Source organism: Mycteria americana, chromosome 23 (assembly GCF_035582795.1).
Source record: "Mycteria americana isolate JAX WOST 10 ecotype Jacksonville Zoo and Gardens chromosome 23, USCA_MyAme_1.0, whole genome shotgun sequence".
Taxonomy (NCBI): Eukaryota; Metazoa; Chordata; class Aves; order Ciconiiformes; family Ciconiidae; genus Mycteria; species Mycteria americana.
In genome coordinates, this window is record NC_134387.1 from 2,253,074 (window position 1) to 2,273,840 (window position 20,767).

At 44.1% G+C, this 20,767-nt stretch overlaps 1 protein-coding gene across 2 annotated transcripts in view; it reads right to left on the bottom strand.

Moving 5' to 3' along the window:
• The window catches only part of ANTXR1 (ANTXR cell adhesion molecule 1), a 113,928-nt gene that overhangs the window by 31,629 nt on the left and 61,532 nt on the right, over positions 1-20,767 (bottom strand). For both annotated transcript variants that reach the window (XR_012778711.1, XM_075523813.1), the window contains exons 14-16: positions 11,399-11,440; positions 2,582-2,677; positions 1,909-2,076 (exon numbers count right to left, since the gene is read on the bottom strand). Coding sequence is in view for 1 of the 2 variants with exons in the window: in XM_075523813.1 (XP_075379928.1) it covers positions 1,909-2,076; positions 2,582-2,677; positions 11,399-11,440 (306 nt within the window). In the remaining variant the exon portion in view is untranslated. The remainder of the gene's footprint in view (positions 1-1,908; positions 2,077-2,581; positions 2,678-11,398; positions 11,441-20,767) is intronic.

The window sequence follows — 20,767 nt, forward strand, 5'->3', positions numbered from 1 at the left end:
TTTGCACTGACGCAAAATGACAATGCAATGCACTTAGGAACAAAGGAGCAGCTATGGTGCTTACTGCATTCCCCACTCAGAACTGAAAACAGTTGACTCTCTAACCTTTCCCACTGTGGGAATGAATAACCTTCGTGAACACATGTTGAAGTCATTATAACACAATTGCAAATGACTTGTTGGTAGGCTATGTTTATTAGATGATAATCTTCAAGGGGGAAAAGAGAGAAGGCATTGGACCAAATTTTCAAAGAGGCTTACATTTCCGTATCCTCCGGAAACCACTCCTACTCCCTTGTGCATCCTTGGCATTCCCATCACTGGATCCCAACCAGCTGCAAGATCAATGACTGAGGAAAGCCAAAACACGTGACTTGCCCAAATTCCTATGGGCACTGCTTGGAGCTGATCAGTAACAAGATACAGTGCAGGGAAACCTGGGTGTACTGCAGCGTAGTATAACTGCATTGCAATAACTTGGCTAATAGAATATGCCTGACTAGATTGACTGCTACTGGGGAGGAAGAAAACAGGAGAATAAAACCTCTACTTTCCAGCAGTGAGGCACTTCCCCATTCCCCAGCATAAAGTTTAAGGCAAGCTCTGTACACCAAAAGGTTTACTACATATGTTACACACACCCTCTTTGCAGACTACTTGCAGATAAATTGCCTGTAGAGGGTTTCTAAGACCCTAACCAGCATCTCCACTCTTCAAAATGCGATCCAAGCTCCAGTGGTGCAAGGTTTGCACTTGAATAGGAATTGGGTATTTTCAGTCTTTTTTGAGATGGATAGCTACAGTGCTGCTACAAATAGCCCCAGGCTGAAAAGAGATGAGGAGGGTATTGGCATTTCCCAAGAGAGTTAAACCTGAGAAATAGGAGTGCGGGATTGTTTTTTTTTTTTTCTTTTCATAAGAGTAGTTCTACAGCAGTTAAGCTGTCCTCCTTTCCTGGGGACAGCTTAATTTGTTCTGAATGCAAAAGATCAGCTTTCTGACATTGGAGTGCCCTCATACCATGCCCTGGATGATGTGACTAATATCTATTTTGTGTGGTTTGTTCCTCTTAATCCACAAGAAGCATTCATATCTGCAACGAAGAGTTTTGCTTCAGTGAAGTATTCAGCTGCTTGCTTGTATTCCGTTTTGTACACTGCCAACCATTTGTATTAGTGAAGACAAACGGAAGAACAGCTGCCTGCCCTTGGGACAGATAGCAGAGAAGGAGAGTCTTCCCAGTTCTTGTGGGAGACTGTTGTGCAGCTTTGCATTGCATGTGACCCGATATCAGTGTGAATTTGACCTTCCACATCTGAGGCACTCTAATTCAGCCAGACACTTCTTACAGGGCATCCCCTCCTAGTGAGGCGAGCATGCTGCCCTGCAGCAAGCCTGGCCCCGTGACCCATGCCTGCTGGCAGACATCCATCTGGTGCACTACAATCCTTGATCTGCTGAGGACAACTCTCCCTGGTGACATTTAGCAGCAATTTTCTTCCTATTTTCTCCCCTGTTTCTAAGGAAAGAGGATGCTATTTATTCTCTACATCTCAGGGAATACGCAGCATGGACTAAACGGCCTGTCCTTGGAAGTGCCATGGAGTCTGTAAGCACTTTACAGAAGCTAGCTACACCACTGGAAGAGGATCCTATTCTGGTCTAAGAAAGCAATGCAACCCCAAAACCTGATCAGCCTGGTGAGAAGTTCCCATTGCCCCATGTGGCTCCTTTCTACAGCAGCTCCCCAGGCACAGTTCAGTGAGACTCCCTCATGCACAGCTACTCTAGCAGCATCTTGAGATCACAGGTTTGTGGACAGTTCTACATCTTAGCCTTGGATGTGAAAGCACTTAACACAGATCTCCCGGAAACATCCTATGCAGTACAACGCTGGACTGGACTTACCTTGATTGGAGAGTACCACTTCCGAGGAGAGGAAGGCCTGCGCATGTTGTTCGCAAGGTTCCTGGGTTCGGGGAATTCGTATTCCTGTTCTGGCATCTTGACCCTGGCATTCTTGGCTTTCTCTAACTTAGCACCTTCTTCTGTGGAGCCCTTTTCTCCCCAGCGCACCTGAAAAGATGGCATGAGGGCATATTACAATAGTAGCTGCTGCAGAAAGTTACATCCCTACTGTAATAACTAGATCCTTGTCCATATTTTCCCAGTGTCCAAATCCAAGGTGAAGAGCAAGGCGCGGGCTGTGAAGCTTGTTTCTAAACCAGAGCTCAAACTTTGAACTTCTTCTTTGTGATTTATGAGAAATGTGGGAGTGGGGAAGGTTTTCTGAAAAACTAAAAATATTTCCTTGTAATTTGTATGGCAACACTGCCCCTGTATCCCAGGCATGGACCAGGATCTTACTGTACTAGAGGAAAAAGATGGTCACAAACTTCAGGAATCTGTGTCTGGCTCTCAAATATTCCTATATAAAAAATGATCGGGGCTCAGACGTACAAAAAAAGCTTAAAGACGTTTGTGCCTGTCTCCTGAGTTTCTTTCTGGGTAAATTGCAGGGGGATATCACAGGTCAGTTCACAAGTAAGATCATCTGATACATGAACTGGTATCTAATTACCTCCATTCGTTTGATGCCGCCAACTCCTCGTCCACCATAATAAGAGGCATCTACTGTTGGCCATTTCTTCTTTGGAAGGCCATCATCATCTTCCTCCTACAAAACAGAAGGAAGGGGTTGCACTGTTAGGAAGCATTACTAGAGATGGAAAGGAATAAACATTCACAGGCTACGTGGTCCTTTGAGTCTGCTAGAGCCAGCACAGTCAAGATTCTGGTCTCTTACTGGTTATTTTCCAGAGGATGTACACTCACGAAAAGAAAAGGTTTCAGAATATAAACACCACACCACTTGAAAGGTACAGTTCAGGCCCAGCAAGAACATGATTTTTGCCCCCACCCCCCCTTTTTTTTAAAAAAAAAAAAAAAAAAAAAAAAGGAGACTCTATCTTTCATCATCAGGGAAGTAAATTGTTTCCAAGTTGCAAAATCATTGAAGCAGCCACCAAAATAGCACTCAGCATAGCTCAAGAGCTGGGGTCTTTTGGCTGCAAGTCTGGTTGATATGCTAGCCATGCGTGATGGTAGCAGGGACTTACCTCTTTGCCATCCCTTCACTTATGCCTGTAACAAAGGAGAGAACAGCTGCTGCTCTGAGGAGTGTTCCCTGAGTCATGGCTCCCCATGCTGGAGGAACCCTCCAGGGCCCAGATAAATCATTGTATTGTAGTTCAGATTTGATGGAATGAGGGGAAAAGCAAGAAATCAAGCAAGTCAAATTTGCTCCTGAGTGAAGGCAAATCAGGAGTACGTTTGGAAACAACCCCAGCGTGAATGCCCGACACGGAGATGAGGTTTTTTCGAGATGAGCTGGCCAAGAGTCATAGGATGGAAAAGTCTAATGGAAAAGTTACAAGAATGGAATTAGCTCTTATAATGAACTTCTGCCTCTGCTGGGGAGGCTGCCCATGGAAGTCCATGTGGCTTCAGTGATTTTCATGGGCTTATGCCAGCAGAAAGTCAGGCCCTGTATGAAAAGTGAGACTTCTGTACAAATTTGAACGTGTTCTGCCCTTACATACTGCAGGCAAAAACCTATGGTAAATCATTATACACAAAGGTCAAAGTGTTCAGGACCCTGGCCTTCATGATGACATTCAGCTACGGCCAAATTAACTAATCAAGAAAATCTCCTTGAGTTTATTTAAAATGAGTTTAGAGAAAGTTCTAACTAATGTAGTCTACATATTCTGTATTCTTTGTTGCACTATATAACAACTCCACATACGCTCTGACCTATATAGTGCTTTTCCCTTTAATTTCTACAGTTCAGGCTGTGAACTGGCAAAGCAGAAAAGCAGAGTTCATCAAAAACGTGAAGTATTTCCTGTGAAAAATGTGGAGAGAAATGAAAAGTGGTCCCTCTCTTTTTTTTTTTTTTCCTTTCTTTAATTTTTCACAGGGATTTGGCAAAACTCCAAAACTTAGGAGCTTTCCAAAGTGGGAAAAGCCAAAAATACTTTGAAATTGAATGCCCCAGTAGGAAAACTGAAAAACTGGGGGAAAAAATCCAAGACAAACTATGCTTTTTCATGTCAAACAAAAGCATTTCTGTTTTTCAAAATACACAAATTTGGCTGCAAAATTTGTCCTGATCTAAAGGAAGAGTGAACAATTGAGTCATAAATACAAGGTTCTTCTCTGTCGTAGCTGACCTCTTTCTCTCGCTCTGGGTTAGAGCTGCTGAGGCTCTTTGCTGCAACCCAAGAACTTAATATCTCTGCATGAAGTTTTCCATGAGGACTTTTTAAAAAAAATTGGAATCAAAGCCATCTAAATATTTTCCTTCAGCAATTCTCTTTCTCTCTCTTCAGTTTAGCACAGACTGGACTTCTCACAACAGGAAATACCAAGGTTTAGGAAATCTTCCCCACAAGCCCTTAAAAGCCCTGCAAGTCGCTTCAATCTAAGATAGGAGTGTTTCTGCCAGAACAACAGAAACAGCACACGCACAAAAAGACAACATCGGACACTTGAAAAACAAAGGAGTCACAAGCTTTCTTCAGGATGAGTCTGTTTACATGTTTTGAAGGGCATGAGAGGTTTTGCAATACAAGCAGAAAAAAACCCCACCAGTGATGTCCTACACACTTGGCAAATGTGCTCACAACACACGTGAGTAGCTAAAGGAAAGCAACCAGAAACTTGGGAGTCAAGGTAGGGAGACAGCAGGAAAACAAGAAGGAAGAGGCACACAATCCCCACGTCCAGCATCCTAGCTCACTGCCCCATTCACGAGATCTGAGCCAATAAAACAGGGCTGAATTCTCACGTCATAGCACAGTTTTGCCCATATTTTTCTACACTTAGCTGCAATGGGGTTTTTGCCTGAGGAAGAATTGCATAAGGAACTTCAGCTCTGACCCAGCAGCAGTATGAAAAACAGCCCCGGAAAATTCAAGTGCATTTAAGGATGCTGGAAATTGACTGTACAGAACTTGGCATCTTTCCACCCCCAAAATCTGCTTTAGATGGAGCTAGAGTTTCTTTTAACAAATAAGAAGTGGGACAGAGCTACATTTCACAGTCAGAGATCCAGATTCATAACTGCTGGATTTCAGAAAACAAAGATCTGTGTTTATCTCAGAGTCCATGCCGGGCTCTGTATACTTCAACCCTGACCTGAGGGAACCTCATCTGTGGGTAACACAAGGATAATTCAGGCTCCACTAGGGACATCTGAACCACTCAGGGTAAGAATTCAAACTAAATTTGGCCAGATATAAAAAAAGTTTGGACAACTCAACCCTCTCCCCACCCTTATAATTATTTTCACAGTTGTCTCTGCAATGCCTGAATCTTGTCAGAACTTAGCATTTAGAGAGAGCTCTGCCTGCACAAAAAGCTGTAAGACATGACAGGACAATCATTCCTCCCCCATTATCATCTAATTATACAGCTAAGGAAACAAGGAGGTGAATACGCTGTCCTCAAGGCTTCTGGCTCCTTACTGCCTCCTTTTTCTCCCAATGCCGAATTCATTTCCAAATTGCATGGCCATCTCTCAGATGCAGAGGCATCGTTACACTTTGAGGACACCTTGCTTGGCTCTCAAGAAACATTTCTTCCCTGCTGTGAGGTTTCACTTGTGACATTATACTCTACCAGACATCTAAATTGCGACTGCATAAACTCATCGCTTTGGTTTTTCTCATATCTTTGTCTGTCACTGGCCCAAGCCTGCAAACTATTGATGGAAAGCACTCACAGGTCACAAGAGCGTCTAAGAGAAGATGTTCTACTCATGCTCTACTAAGGAGCAGACTGAAAAAAGAGCTCAACTCTCATGAGGCACCAAAAAATTCACATATAAGCTTATCCTTAAGACACAAATGCTTAGAAAACCAGCCTTTGGTGGTCTTACTGACCACAGAAACTCCTAGTTTATGTACGGTACAGATTCTTAAAGATCCTGCCTGAAGTTACATCCTCCAAGTGCAAAGCGCTGCATGCGCACAGTTAAGAGAGAACCCCTGTTTTGATGAAGATGAAGGAGTAAGGATGTCGAGTTATTCCCACTCTATAGCTCAGACACCGAGCTACAGGAAGGTGAAATAAGGTCTTATAAGGCCAAGGGAATTAACACTGGTGTTCCCATTGCAACTGTGATGTGGTTAAAACCAACTTTCACAGCTTCTACACTAAATTTGCTGTGCTGGGCCCTTCCTAGATATTTCACATGAAATTTGGCTATAAAAGTCCACACCTTCATAGTGCAATACCGACACCTAATCTGTTGCCAATAACATCCCAAATCTCTTTCTTTTAAATGCCTGTCTCTCGAAAGGTTCCTTTTCTCCTCCTCCCATACTTCCACCACTCACTGTAAAAGAGGAGTAAAGGGGAAGGAAAAGAGCTGGTATACCACTGTGACCTGGTTTTACTTCAGGAGTAACAGAATAGATTTCCTGCCTTGGTGTCTACAAAAAATTCTTATCAGATCCTGTCATGGTTTAGCCCCAGCCGGCAACTAAGCACCACGCAGCCGCTCGCTCACTCCCCCCCCCCCAGTGGGATGGGGGACAGAGTTGGAGGAGCAAAAGTAAGAAAACTAACTCAAGGGTTGAGATAAAGACAGTTTAATAGGGAAAGCAAAAGCCACACACACAAGCAAAGCAAAATAAGGAATTCATTCGCTCCTTCCCATGGGCAGGCAGGTGTTCAGCCATCTCCAGGAAAGCAGGGCTCCATCACGCATAATGGTTACTTGGGAAGACAAACACCATCACTCCAAATGTCCCCCCCCTTCCTTCTTCTTCCCCAGGTTTATACACTGAGCATGACGCCATATGGTATGGAATAGCTCTTTGGGCAGTTTGGACCAACCATCCCGGCCATGTCCCCCCCGAGCCTCTCCTACATCTGGCAGAGCATGGGAAGTTGAAAAGTCCTTGACCAGTGCAGCAACAACTAAAACATCTCTGTATTATCAACACTGTTTTCAGCACAAATCTAAAACATAGCCCCATACCAGCCACTATAAAGAAAATTAACTCTATCTCAGCTGAAACCAGGACAGATCCTTTCTCTAGAGCTTATTTTGCTATCTCCCCAGCAAGGCTTTTCATGAAGAGAGAGGAAAACAATTTGGAAAAGATTAATAAACACCATTAAGTGAGGGTGCAAGCAGCTCCTTGAGCAGATTAATCCCTGTTAGCCATTCTCTGGCCTCATGAATGTTCAGCTGCGGTACAAAGAGATTAGTTCACAAAGATCAAACTGGTTCAAGCTGAACAGGTGATTTCATCCATTGGCTTAACAGTAGCAGCCATGCAGTGAGTTAAATTCCTCCTTTTCATGCTGGCCTCCCATGACAGCGATAATTACCCTCCAGCATCTCATAGCTGTGCTGCTGAAGGGTCCTTTCTCTCCAGGACTTTCTTGTGAGTTTGCTTTGGTGTATGTGGGTAAGATGACAACAGACATAAGAATTATCCTATTACAGGCTGGTTGGTGGCTTGGCTCTGGTGCCATGCTAGGGGTGACTGTGGAGCTTGGGTGACAGAGCAGCATGGAAAAAAAGGGTCTGAGTGATGAGGAAAGGGCACACTCTGGTCATCTGGTAGACCTCCTGCCTGGTTTTGCCAGACTTCAGGAAACTTTGTGTCCCTGATTCCCTTCTGCGGGAGAAAGCGCTGCCATGACAGACAAATGAAGATACAACAGTGTATTTTAACATTGCCTGGTCTCTGTTTACAGGGCAAGGAAGCAATGAGAAGGAGAGTGTGCCTCTTGGGGATACTTTGGAGGGCTCTAGTTCATGCACCCTCTGATTGCAGTCAGAGTCTGTCCTTCTGTGGGACTGACTAGCAGCAGGCCTCTGGCATGGGTCATGTAGTGAATAGGAAATTCTTGGAAGCTGCGGAGCCCTGCAGGTTGGGGTTTTTTGATGTAGAAGATGGGTTGCTATAGTGAGAACCAGCTTCAGCCTCGTGGTAAGCTTCTGGTCTGTGTTGAGTAAGAGTCATTCCTGAGCCCAGCCTGAAGGTGATGGGACACATGAATAAAAGCAGCTGTGTCTTCCTCCAAAAGGGCCAGAAAAAGCCTTCCTATCCACTGGAGGTAGAAGAATGTGGTTTTGATCCACCATCAATGACTAATCACAGGCCAGAAAGGTGCTCACTGGCTCCTCGAGGCATTCACCTCTTCCGATTGGCATTAACTCAATCTTTCCTGGCTGTAAGTAAAACCATCTGTCCTTCATCTGGGCTTAACCTCCTCCAGTATCCTGTGTTGTCTGAGGAGCACAGCGGTAAGTTGACGACATTTGCAATTTCTGAATGAATTAATTGGAAGTTTCTAGCCAATAATGATTTCCTTCACCAACAGCGAGTGTGTCTCCAATATGTCTCAAAAGGCCTTTAAAGTAGAGTTCAATAAAACCTTTGGCGGGTTTGACAGCAATGCTGCTTTCCCTTCATTGTTACAGTATAATGCATTCTCCTTGCAGTGCAAAGACATATGGGCCTCAGCTCCCAAATCTGCTGATGCAAGAATTCCTCTTGTCTTTTTTTTGCCAAGATTTTTGGGAGAAGAAAAAAATCTTACTGTAACTGTAATGCTGCTGCTTAAGGGATTAGCACTCTCATGCTGGAGACAAGCAGTTGCTAGGTTTTCTGCAAGGGAGAAAGCTATCTGCAACACATAAGGAAAACTGGATTGCGGAAAATCAACTCCATCTTCTATTTGTTTTGAGCAAAGTAGAAAATCTGGAGTACCCAGCCTTCTGTGAAAGCATCATACTACTGCCAATCCCATCCTGTGGACCAGGCTCTGTAAGAGTAAATGGGACCAATGAAATGCACCTTTTCAGAGCTTCTGCTATTTTTCTACTAGTGGGAAGCTCTTCTGTCTGGGAAAAAACACATAGTTCAAGTCACAGCTTGAAGCCTTACTAATTTTTGAGCACTGCTCTGATGTTATACAGTTTCTAAAATAGTATAAACTACATTTTCCGTTTTAAGAAACCTTTGGCTGCTAATTGTGTAAGATGGCTATAGGGTAAGTAAATATTGAGCTTAAGGGATGTGCTCTGGTGGAAAGTACGTGTGAAATTCTACCATTAGACTAGTCCCTACAATGTTGGCACATGGTTGCAACCAAAGCCCCCCATCCCAGGGTCCCAAAACAGTAAGAATAACAGCCAAAAGATTGTACAGATCTCCTCTTGTATTAACGAGGAAGCAGGTAAGTTACAGGTACCAGTCAACGCAATTTTTCAGGCACTATGCAGTGCCCTACTCTGGGTACAACCAAAGCCTGGACAAGTCTGCATTTAAAGCTGTCATCTACAGGGAGCCAGCCTGAGAGCAAGCAGAACAACATTCTGCTTCTATACAAAGAGGATTTGCCCCACTTTCTCCACAGTACAAGACCAGGTTAGTTTAAAATAAAAAGCCAGTGGCAAATATATTGCTAAAGGAAAGCTGTGAATCAGACAGATGAATTGAGGACTGCTTCACCCAAAGCACTGCACAAACTGTTCCTCTTTGTCAGAACCAAGGCCAAGAGAAAACATAACATGTCCCGAAATATCTTTACACCAGCTTAACTAAACTTAACCTGAGGCAAACATAACTGCTGTGCTGCAACTAGTTTATTTTGCAGCAACTGGTCTGCTTTTGCAGCACTTACTGGTTTGATAAAAGGCTTCCTTATACGTGATACACCTTTCCTCTTAGCACAGAGATGTAATTTCCCCTTCCAGTCCTTGGCCAGTGAGCCCGCATTCCAGAATGATGTATTTTAATTAATTTCAGCAATTAAATCCCTTGGCTTGGAGGCATGTGTGATGCAGAACAGAGCATGTGCAATTTTAGGTTAATATTTTCCTTTTCATTCAGAGGGTAGAAGCTAACAAAGCTAGTGGATTTACATGCAGCCCAAACAGAAATATCTGCTTAGGAAAATAGGCCAGATGCCCGCATATAGAGGCATGGAAAGCACTGGATCCTAATGCAAATCTCCCTTGGGTCCAGGAAGGTTCAGATTTGGAGTTTTGCTTCAGGCCTGTTTTGAAGGGGACGAGTGCCACCAAGATGGAGGTTCTAGTACTGGCCTTTGCTCCAGCTGCCCTGAACTATTTCTCTGTGCTCAGTGCAAGCAGAAGCCAGGTTGGGTTCCACCTCTGTAGTGTTGCTGAGGACTGAGCTTTCGGGGCGTCTATCTGCCTTGGCACAGAGCACACTCACTGGGCCAGAATTCATGGAGAGCACAGAGAGGATCATTTCAGCAAGCTTTTCCACTTGCAAGCTGAAGGAGGCAATGAATTTGTCTCCAGATGCAAAAAGCAAGGTGAACTAAACAACCAAATCACTCTGAGCATAGATCTAAGTCTTCTCTTACTTGCATAGTTAAGAGGAACTGATCCAAACCCCAGTGAAGTCAATGGAAAAAACTTCCCTTGACATCAATGCGCCCTGAACACAGCCCAGTGACTTTTCAATGAAATCCCCTCTGCAAAACAGTGAAAGCAAAGAAGAGACTTGTTGCATGCTGAAAGCAGAAGGACATAGAAAGAGGCAGATGAAAAACTGGGCGTGTTTCTGGGCAGTCTACTAATTAAATAATGGTGACATAGCTTTAAACCATTTGTTGCTAGATTCATCTAAAGAGAGTAAGCAGAATTAAGATGAAGGTTTTAATGTTGCTTTATCATTTCTCTCCATTAAAACTTCCCTGGCTACTGCAGCTCTTCTGATGTCAAGATGATTTTACTGAGGTTTTACATCTGCTCAGAATCTGGTCTGCTGTCTTCAGACACATTGCAAAGACTGGGGGCTGCCTTTGCTCACGGTAGTCCAAGGGATCAGCATTGTGAGTTACTGTTCAGCTGCCAAGAGCACTTATATATGCTAAACCATCAAAATCATTACCATGCCATTCCAGGAAGGCAGTTAAGCATATGTTTAGGTTCCATTAACTTCAAAGTTAAACATACACTTAAGAGTTGTTCTTCTTGTGAATCACAGCCTAACTCTGTAGTGCTGTTCCGACCAAGGGGAAGTATTGTCTGCCTCTGTCCTCCTTCCCTACCTGCTTCGTGGAGTTACTGTATACATAGATCTACAATCTAAATAAAAACCACATTTCTACCTCGGTAGAAAGCAAAGTGAGCAGAGTGAAACACACATGACAGACATCAGCTAAAAAGCCCCTAGTTTAGCTAAACCACTATTGACTTTAAGGCTACAAAGCTGAGCACAAAGGTTTAAATGGCCCATACTCTGCCATGCAGCAGAATCACAAGCTCTTGTGAGGAGACTGAACGAAGTCTTGTCCTAAACATTGAGGAAATCAGGTTGTCAGTGCTACTCACCTCGCTGTCTTCTGCAGGTGGGGGGGGGGGCTCTTTGATGATCTAGAAGGATCAAAGAGAAAGAGAATAGTAAATCCATACTTTGTTCTTTAGCACAATTCAAATGTCACTTAAAAAAACCCAAATGAGAAAACAATAGGATATGCCACTGTGAACATCTCTGCGTGATTACAGGGTGACTATGTGTGCTACTGGTGTCGCAGTCACTGAGAGTAAGAGGGGAAACAGGAGGCGTCCCAAAGCCCTGCCACATAGACATTTCCTAATTGCAGCTCCACACTCATATTGCTCATTAGGTCACCCCTGCCCTATGTGAGGTAACAGCAAATCCAAAGTCATATATCTTTGATTCTCCAGCCTCCTAATCCCAGCAGGAGCCATAGTCAGTACTGGCTCTAAGCAACCGATAGCAATCACTGTTTCACCCGAACAACCATGCTACAATCAGCGTCTCCTTCTACTGGCCACTGCACATGTGTACAGATCCTGCCTCAAACAATTTACAGTCCGAACAAAGACTGGAAAGCGAAACCAAGGTGAAGTAAAATGCCCTGGAGACACTGCAAAGCAGTAATAAACCCCCAGCCTCTGTCTCCCAGGCCCATACTTCATTCCAGAGGGCTGTGCCACCTCATGTTCTCATGAAAAATGCTTTTCACATTATCAGGCTAATATAGCTCACTCTCATAAACTTAAAAAAAAAAAAAAAAAAAAAAAAGAAGAAGTAAAAATATATATACATTTGAGGCTCTCCCAGGGTTTCTAATAAAGCAAGCAGGGTGAGGTTTTAGACTGGTCCAGGATATTCTCCATAGAAACAATTTAAGTTTATGTGGGCGTGAGGCTATTATTTCATGCAAAAAGTTTGCATTTAGGGCTCGGCAGGCAGTTGGCTATGATCACAGCCCTCCACTCCAAGAGCAACAGAAAGCCTTCCAAAGGGAAGGCAGTTGCATACAGGCATGTCAAATATCTCTCCCTTACACGAGACGCACCCCAATGCACAGCCATTGCAGTCAACAGATTGAATCCAGCCAGTCATGTCAATGCAATTGCCCCAGGGATGGATTTTCTCCAGTAGTTTTAAGTCCATCTGGATGAGGCAGCTCTTTCTTTACACACCAGGCCGTCAGTCAGATGCTGTCAGGGTGCTGAGCGCCTGTGGAGATAGCACTGAGTGTCCTCAGCTCCTCTCAGGACTAGGTATTAGGTGCAGAGGCTGCCTAGGCATGGGGTACAGATGTGTAGGAATAAAAATTACCCTTCAAAAAAAAAAAAAATCACAGTCCCAAACAATAACAGATTGGCTGTTTAAATGCAGAAAGGGAAAATGACAATCACATTAAAGGCCCTGAAGATATAAATATTTACAACCATTCCTCTCACTCGTGTTTTTCCTTCTCTGATGAGCTCACTGTTTTTATTTTCCTCTGCAAACCCCGAGTCATGCAATGTGGCCATTAATGAAGAGCATGTGCCTCTGGCTAGAGAGGAGAAAGGGGCTGGATCAGTCCTTCGCTTGTATCTCAGCCCAGAGCAATGCTGGTTGTAGAGCTCTGCCACTACCTGTTCCTGGGCAGCAGGGCTTTTTTTTTTTTTTTGATAGCCTGCAGCGCCCTCGGGGAACCCCAGCTAAAGAATCTTTGTGCTTTAGGAATCAACACTGAATCTTTGTTTATATGCACAGAAGCACAAAGCACATGTGGAAGCACGAAATGACATTTGAGGAGCGTGGTAGGTGCACCCGCTGCCCTGCTCACAACATCGCCCATTCTGATGCAGCAGAACTGTGAGTCAGGCTGCGGCTGTAAAGCCACTGACCACATTAGGGAGAAAGGAGGGGTGATGCCCCAGAGGAGCTCAGGCTGACTGCAGAGCTGGTGAGTGTCTGACACAGCATCCATCTCTCTCTGTCTACCCTGGGATTCCTAAGCTTGCGCTTGCAGCTCTGGGGGATACCAGCTCTTTCCCCTATGGAAAGCAACTGATGAAAAGCGGATGAAGTTGTCTGCATCAGAGTACTGCTCTGTGGAAGGGAAATCATGGTTTGGTTTCTCAGTATGGTTTACTCACAGTGCTACTCCTTGGTTTAAGAAGGTGGAGACAGCATAATCTCTTATATGTCTCTTGACACAATGAATACTGACACAGCGTGTACGACGCACCAACATACACAGAAGACTTTTTTAGCCACGTTTTCAGATACCTTTTGGTCAGTGTGAGGGTAATGCTTGTCAACAGACCTCCTTTTGAGCCAAACCCCTTAATCCAAACCCATTGGACGCTGAGAAGTTTCAGATATCTGATCCAAAATATACCTATTGGAAGTGGCCTTATTCCCTCCTCTAACATTATTCTGGTGGAACATCATGGGTTCCAGTGGAGTTTCTCTCATTTGCATTGGCATGAAACACCAGCATAATCCATCCAACATATTTGGTCCAGCTAAGCATTCAAACACAACTTCTCAGCCAGTATCGCTAGAAACTCTTGAGATTACAGACTTGGAAATGAAGAGATGGCTGTGTTTTTCGTACATTTGCATTCCTTCTCATAACATACCCACAAACATACACGCAAACTAATTGATTTCTATAAACAGATCAAGTTTTTTCTACAGCAGTCCAAGAAGAAAAAGAAACAAGATTCCTTCTATTTTTAAGTGCTATGCACTTCAAAGAGCAAGTGAACACCCCATAAGTTGGCAACATAGATTGGTTAGTTTGGACAAGTCCAGAGATGGGGAGAGTTTAGTCTTCTCTGCCTTTGAGCCTGTACGAACTTTCAAAGTTCAAGCCTTACAAAAAATATATTTTCTGTCTTGCTGCCCAGGTCTGGAAAGGCTTTTGGTCTACAAAAAGTACAAATCTTTTCCTTCTCCCTTTTGGATTCTTTAGTTACAGCTGTATATGCACAAGACCCTCATTCTGGGGTACTGGAGGCAGTGAAGCAAATGGGATCTTTGTGCCACCTCACACAAGCAAGCAAAGCAAGTGCCAAGTGGGAATAACAAGATCCCAGAGCCAAAAGGCAGTGCCTTACACCTGCTCCTTTTGCACAAATAGAAACAATTACTCAAGTACAAGAAAGAAAATGCCATTACAGGGAACTCAGTGAGGATACAGACCACACTGGCACAGAAGACTTGAGTCCGCCACGTTTTGTTCTGGGCTGCACCTCTCGCCTTCTCTCTGCCTCGCCAGATGACACACATGGACCTGCTGAACGCAATCAGCTGGGAGCATGCTTGGCCAAGCAAAATGCTTAGGCTAGTTTAGCTTGGCAAGGCTGAAGTGTTTGTTCATGTGTGCTGCAATTGTTTTGATAACCCCGAGCCATCTCTGTGATTGCTGCTGCAACCGTATCTCCTGTCCCTGTGTTTGAGAGAAGAAAAAGATGATCGTTCAGCACCCATATTTGCTCTCTAGGTGAGGAATACCTAAGGGTTTCTACATCATCACTGTGCTATAAAAACCTTACAATGCAGTCTTTTGTTTTCAAGCAGTAAAGGCCTGTGGGATGGAGAGGTGGCCATTGGCTTTTCTTGGCAGAGGAAGGAACTTTGAGAGTAGTTGTCAGCACTTCTACACACTTAGCTGTGAAAATTCAGGACAGTAAAGTAATTCTTTGCCTTTCTATCACCTTTCGTCACAGATCTCAACATGCATGTGACTGACACACGTCTCTGATAGCTGACCCACCCTGATGTCACAGATGCACGGAGAAACAGCTGTTTCGGATGAATAACCCAGTGTAAAAGCAGAGGAATGTAATTAGCTACCTCCTAGAAGTTTAAAAGCATTGGAGAGGACTGGTTTTCTGTTGCCCTGAAATTTCTGTAGCCATTCAGGCGTAAGAGATCACATGTTGAATCCAAATTTTGCATATTCCAGGAATGTGTCTAGGATGTTTTCCATCTTGGGAGACCAGAAAACTGCACCAGTTTACAGTGTCCAGCAAGCACATACTCAGTAACTCTCTCTGGAGTTTTATATGATAAATAGGGGCAATATGTTTCTTGTCAGTGAAGTGTATCTGCTTTAAGATGGAACAGATCATCATTTAAAATGAGGGCTACATGAAAAAACAGTACAAAATAAGAAATAAAGAACTTCACCTCTAATTAGGACTTAAATTTGGGAAGGGAGCATGCAGTTAACTGAGCAGATTTTTTGTCCTTATTTACCTTCACTCTTCTGGAAAATACAGAATTTTTGCTATCCTAATAAGCAGGGGATTTTTTATAAAATTAACTATGACCCATCTTTTTTTTTTCTCCTTACATATTCATAGTTTTGACGTCCTCTAAGTCCTGTGACAGAGTTTCATAGTTTAGTTATGAGTTGGGTAAAGGAACATTTCCTTTTTACTTGTTTCATATCTGCCATGTCTTCTAAGTACCCATTAAATCCTTGGAGATTTGGTCTATGCTTCAAAGTTTCTAATACAAGCAGGAGCCTGTCCCTATTTCTTCATCTGCAATGCAATACATTCTTCTTCCTAGACATACTAGTAAGAGATAAATGAAGTCCAATAGGAAAGCTAACTCATACTTTTAAGTTAACCTGTCTTGTCAGCCTGGAAGCAGATCCAGAAATCTCAATTTTAACTCATTAAAACTAGGACACAAGGCTGTTTCACACCGAAGACTTCAAGCTGATGTGCACAAACCACATTCAATACAGATCATGGCACAAGTCAGAATCATCCACTTATGAAAGACATGACATAATGGAGGATTTAACTTAAATTAACTCCATTTAATTAACTCTGGTACAGTTTGCAACTGAATGGGGCTGACATGCAGTTCTCCAGGGAATGCATGAAAAAAATGTAGAATCTGCAAAGGTCATTCCTTTTCCTAGGCTATTTCACTTACACAGACAAACAAGGCCAGAATCAGTAGGGTTTGCTCCAAGTGTCTGACCCACTTTCTTTGGAAGACTATATAAATGAAATTCATTTTCTGGACTAAAGAAAAACATCATAGCTACTTTCAGCTATATGCAGAAGCCCTTGCTCTCACTCGCCAATTGCTAGTGAATTTTCTGGATAAGTAAGACTATGTCCTAAAGACCTATTTATCTTTAGCTGGGCTGAGCAACCTTTCTTTGGAAGAGGTAAGAGGCAGCCAGGGAAAAAACCAAAAGAAGTAATTTTTATTGATTTAATTACTTCCCATGCAGGACTGGGCAAAGAACAACAGTGCTGCCTCTGCATTAAGTATCTGCTGTGGTCTGGAACAAAGGGTGCTGAAGCTGGTCAAGATTAATATAACTGGCCTTATGGATCTGGCCTTAAGGAAATGCATTAGCAAGTAAAATGGTGTGGGAATCTGAAGTCTAGGCATATCATCTAAAGGCAAATGGCTACCTTCCTAACTTTCAGGGGGCAATGCTCAGCACGTTCCAAGAAGGGAACTCCATGAAGATCTTTCAGTTTGGACACCCCTGAACTGATGGACACTTTGGAGAATTTGGCTTTAACTTTTTGGCGATGACACATCACAGCAGCATGTCAAAGCACCCTAGTTCAGTGCCTGGCATACACACCGTTCTATTAGCCCAGTTCTCTACATGGGCTGCTGTAGAGCTGATGGTATTAGCCCAGGTAAAATGCCTCTGCTATGCTATTTTCAGGATTCATGCTAGCCTGTTTAAAGATGGCCAGTTATGGAGCATTATATCCATACCTAAACCATCCTCATCTGACTGACAGTAGGCTGAGAGGAACACTCAACTGTTGTGGATACTTTGGATGATTAATAAGACTGTCTTCATCCTCCTGCTGCTCTTTGTGCACAGCAATCGCAAAGTCAGGTTCTGTTATTTACCCTACTTTAAACCTACAATAACAGCACTACCTCCAAATGTTTTGGATTGACTGTGCCATAAATGAAGACACTCATTTCACAGAATCGTATAGGTTGGAAAAGACCTTTAAGATCATCGAGTCCAACCGTAAACCTAACACTACCAAGACCACCACTACACCATGTCCCTGAGCACCTCATCCAAACGGCTTTTAAATACCTCCAGGGATGGCGACTCAACCACTTCCCTAGGCAGCCTGTTCCAATGCTTGACAACCCTTTCAGTGAAGAAAAATTTCCTAATATTCAGTCTAAACCTCCCCCGGCGCAACTTGAGGCCATTTCCTCTCGTCCTATCAGTTGTTACCTGGGAGAAGAGACCGACCCCACCTCTCTACAGCCTCCTTTCAGGCAGTTGTAGAGAGCGATGAGGTCTCCCCTCAGCCTCCTTTTCTCCAGGCTAAACAACCCCAGGTCCCTCAGCTGCTCCCCATCAGCCTTGTGCTCCAGACCCTTCCCCAGCTCCGTTGCCCTTCTCTGGACTCGCTCCAGCCCCTCAATGTCTCTCTTGTAGTGAGGGGCCCAAAACTGAACACAGCATTCGAGGTGCAGCCTCACCAGTGCCGAGTACAGGGGCACGGTCACTGCCCTAGTCCTGCTGGCCACGCTATTTTTGATACAAGCCAGGATGCCATTGGCTTTCTTGGCCACCTGGGCACACTGCTGGCTCATATTCAGCCAGCTGTCAACCAGCACCCCCAGGTCCTTTTCCACCCGGCAGCTTTCCAGCCACTCTTCCCCAAGCCTGTAGCGTTGCATGGGGTTGCTGTGGCCCAAGTGCAGGACCTTGCACTTGGCCTTGTTGAACCTCATACAATTGACCTCGGCCCATCGATCCAGCCTGTCCAGGTCCCTCTGCAGAGCCTTCCTACCCTCAAGCAGATCAACGCTCCCACATAACTTGGTGTCATCTGCAAACTGACTGAGGGTGCACTCGATCCCTTCATCCAGATCATTGATAAAGATATTAAACAGGACTGGCCCCAACACAGAGCCCTGGGGAACACCGCTTGTCACCAGCCGCCAACTGGAGTAAACTCCATTCCCCACCACTCTTTGGGCCCGGCCATCCAGCCAGTTCTTTACCCAGTGAAGAGCACACCCGCCCAAGCCATGAGCAACCAGTTTCTCCAGGAGAATGCTGTGGGAAACCGTGTCAAAGGCTTTACTGAAGTCTAGATAGACAACATCCACAGCCTTCCCCTCATCCACTAGGCGGGTCACCTTGTCGTAGAAGGAGATCAGGTTGGTCAAGCAGGACCTTCCTTTCCTGAACCCATGCTGGCTGGGCTTAATCCCTTGGTTATCCTAAACTTAATCCCTTGGCTATCCTATTTGTAGCAGTATGCATGGATTCAGAGCTTGGATGCTACACACCACATTAAGCTCCAATAAATTCAGTGAAACTGTACCACCTTATACTAGGGGAGTGCTTGCCTTAATAGCTCAGATCCGAACCAAAGGCAGGGACTGCAGGGTCCACAAGCAATTTCTGCCTGCACATTTGTGTCTCTTTCTCTCTTTCTCTTTGTTTGTCTCAATAATGTTTCAGATGATTCATGACCCCGTGCTTTCTTCTCCCAAAATCATCATAACTGCAGAAAAGCTGTGCCTTGTGCACATGGGAGCGGGTGGGAATCAGAATACGTGGACCTTTGCAAGTAGTCTCCATCAAGCCAACATGCACCATGTAATTTTATGACTCTTCAGGGTTACTGTAGAGTCTATGCATTTCCTCCCCTCCTCTTCCTCCAGTTTAGCCATGATTTTCATGTGGTTTTAATATATATTTTCTGTATTTTCTCCATCCAACTTTTTGTTTCCAAAACTTCTGGTCAGCTGCAGTACAGACTGAGAGCCAAACAAATTGCTGGGTTCTTCCATGCTTCCTTCCAGAAAGCAGCTTTAAAGTTAAAACTGGTGTTAGATGCTTAAATACCAACACCTCATTTATATGCCAGCCACACCTCTGTATTTAAAAAAGCTGCAGTATAAAAATGAGCAAGATGGTGTATATATTCTAAGTGGGCAATTAACACAGACCAGCTTCTCATTCCCTCCCTCCTCAGGCCACACTGTATGGATGCATAAGGGAGGCAAAGACTCATGTTTACCTCATAAAACTGTAAGGAGATGGGATGTACGAGCATGTGGGGAAATGCTTTGAGTCTCAGAGTCTCTGCTGCACCAGGGAGATATTTCTACTCATATCCTCTGCATTTTATCCCCTGGACTGCCCTAGCTAAGATTGCCCCCAGCCTTGGGCTGAGACTGACTGTAGCCACCCCTTCAGCTGTGCCAGGGCTAATCTTCCAAGCAGATCCCGTTCAGGTGCAAAGCATGGCCCAAACACAACTCGCCCAGCCTGCCAATTTTAAGTGTCTACGGGAGACGCTTGCTCAGTGTGGTGCTGCATATTGGCACAGGGAAACTGTCCCAGCACAGACAAGCCTTCCAACTATTGTATTAATTATGCCTTCACTATACATCCAAAACACTTTAACCAGCTCCATTTCCAAGCCAATCTAACAATGTGTCTGCAAAGTCCTCCTTAAGATGGTTTTGGAAGCTTATTATCTATTTGGCTCACATCTACATTAAAATCTATTTGGTTTACATCAATATTAAGCCTAAGCCTTATGTTGGGCTCCTACCCGGAACAATTTCACCCTTGGGCACCTAAGTAGCCTCTTGCACACATAGTTACTACTATGATCGCTCAGACTCCTTCAGGTTATGCTGCGGTCAGGAAAGAGGAGGAAGGGGAAGACAACAGCAAAATGCCTGCTAACATCAATGAGGCCAGGATCTGGCATCTGCTGTTTTGCAGATATGCTCTGCCCAAGAAAAGCAGGGTCATCCTGCTATAGATGTCTTTGTATTTGCCATCATTCTTCTAACGTGTACAGTGTTGGGGATGTCAGCTTAGCAGAATTTTCTTTGTTTTCTGTTGTTGTTGAATAAACATGCTTGAAACCTTTCGAAAGGTTAGCACCTGGCTCCCATGCTTGTGCAATATCCCCCCACAGATATCAAGGGAAATTTTGCCTGTGCTGGTATCAGGCACAGCAAAGACCTAATTATTGTTCTGATCCACTAAGCAACAATTGCATCTACTGTAAACCGAGTGGTAAATTCCAGACTTCATCCCAGAATACGTCTGAGACCAATAAACTCGGATACACTTGGAAAGAGCATTTCTTTATGGGTGCATGCCAAGGAGATACTGGGTTCCAGATAAATCTCCAGAGTAAGTCTATTGACTTCAGTCCATTTACTCCAGGGATGAAGCTGGCTTGGTGTCTTTCCTGAAGAACTGCTGGATTATAATGATTCCTATTTAATTAAAAAGCATGCCAAGAGGAATTTCAGGGTTTAGAAATGTGCTTGTCACTCAGAAACAAATCTATACTTGGTAAGAAAAAAAGTTTCTTGTGTTTTTTTCTTTTTCCCCGGACACATACACAATTATCTCCGCAACGTCCTTGGGCTTGAAT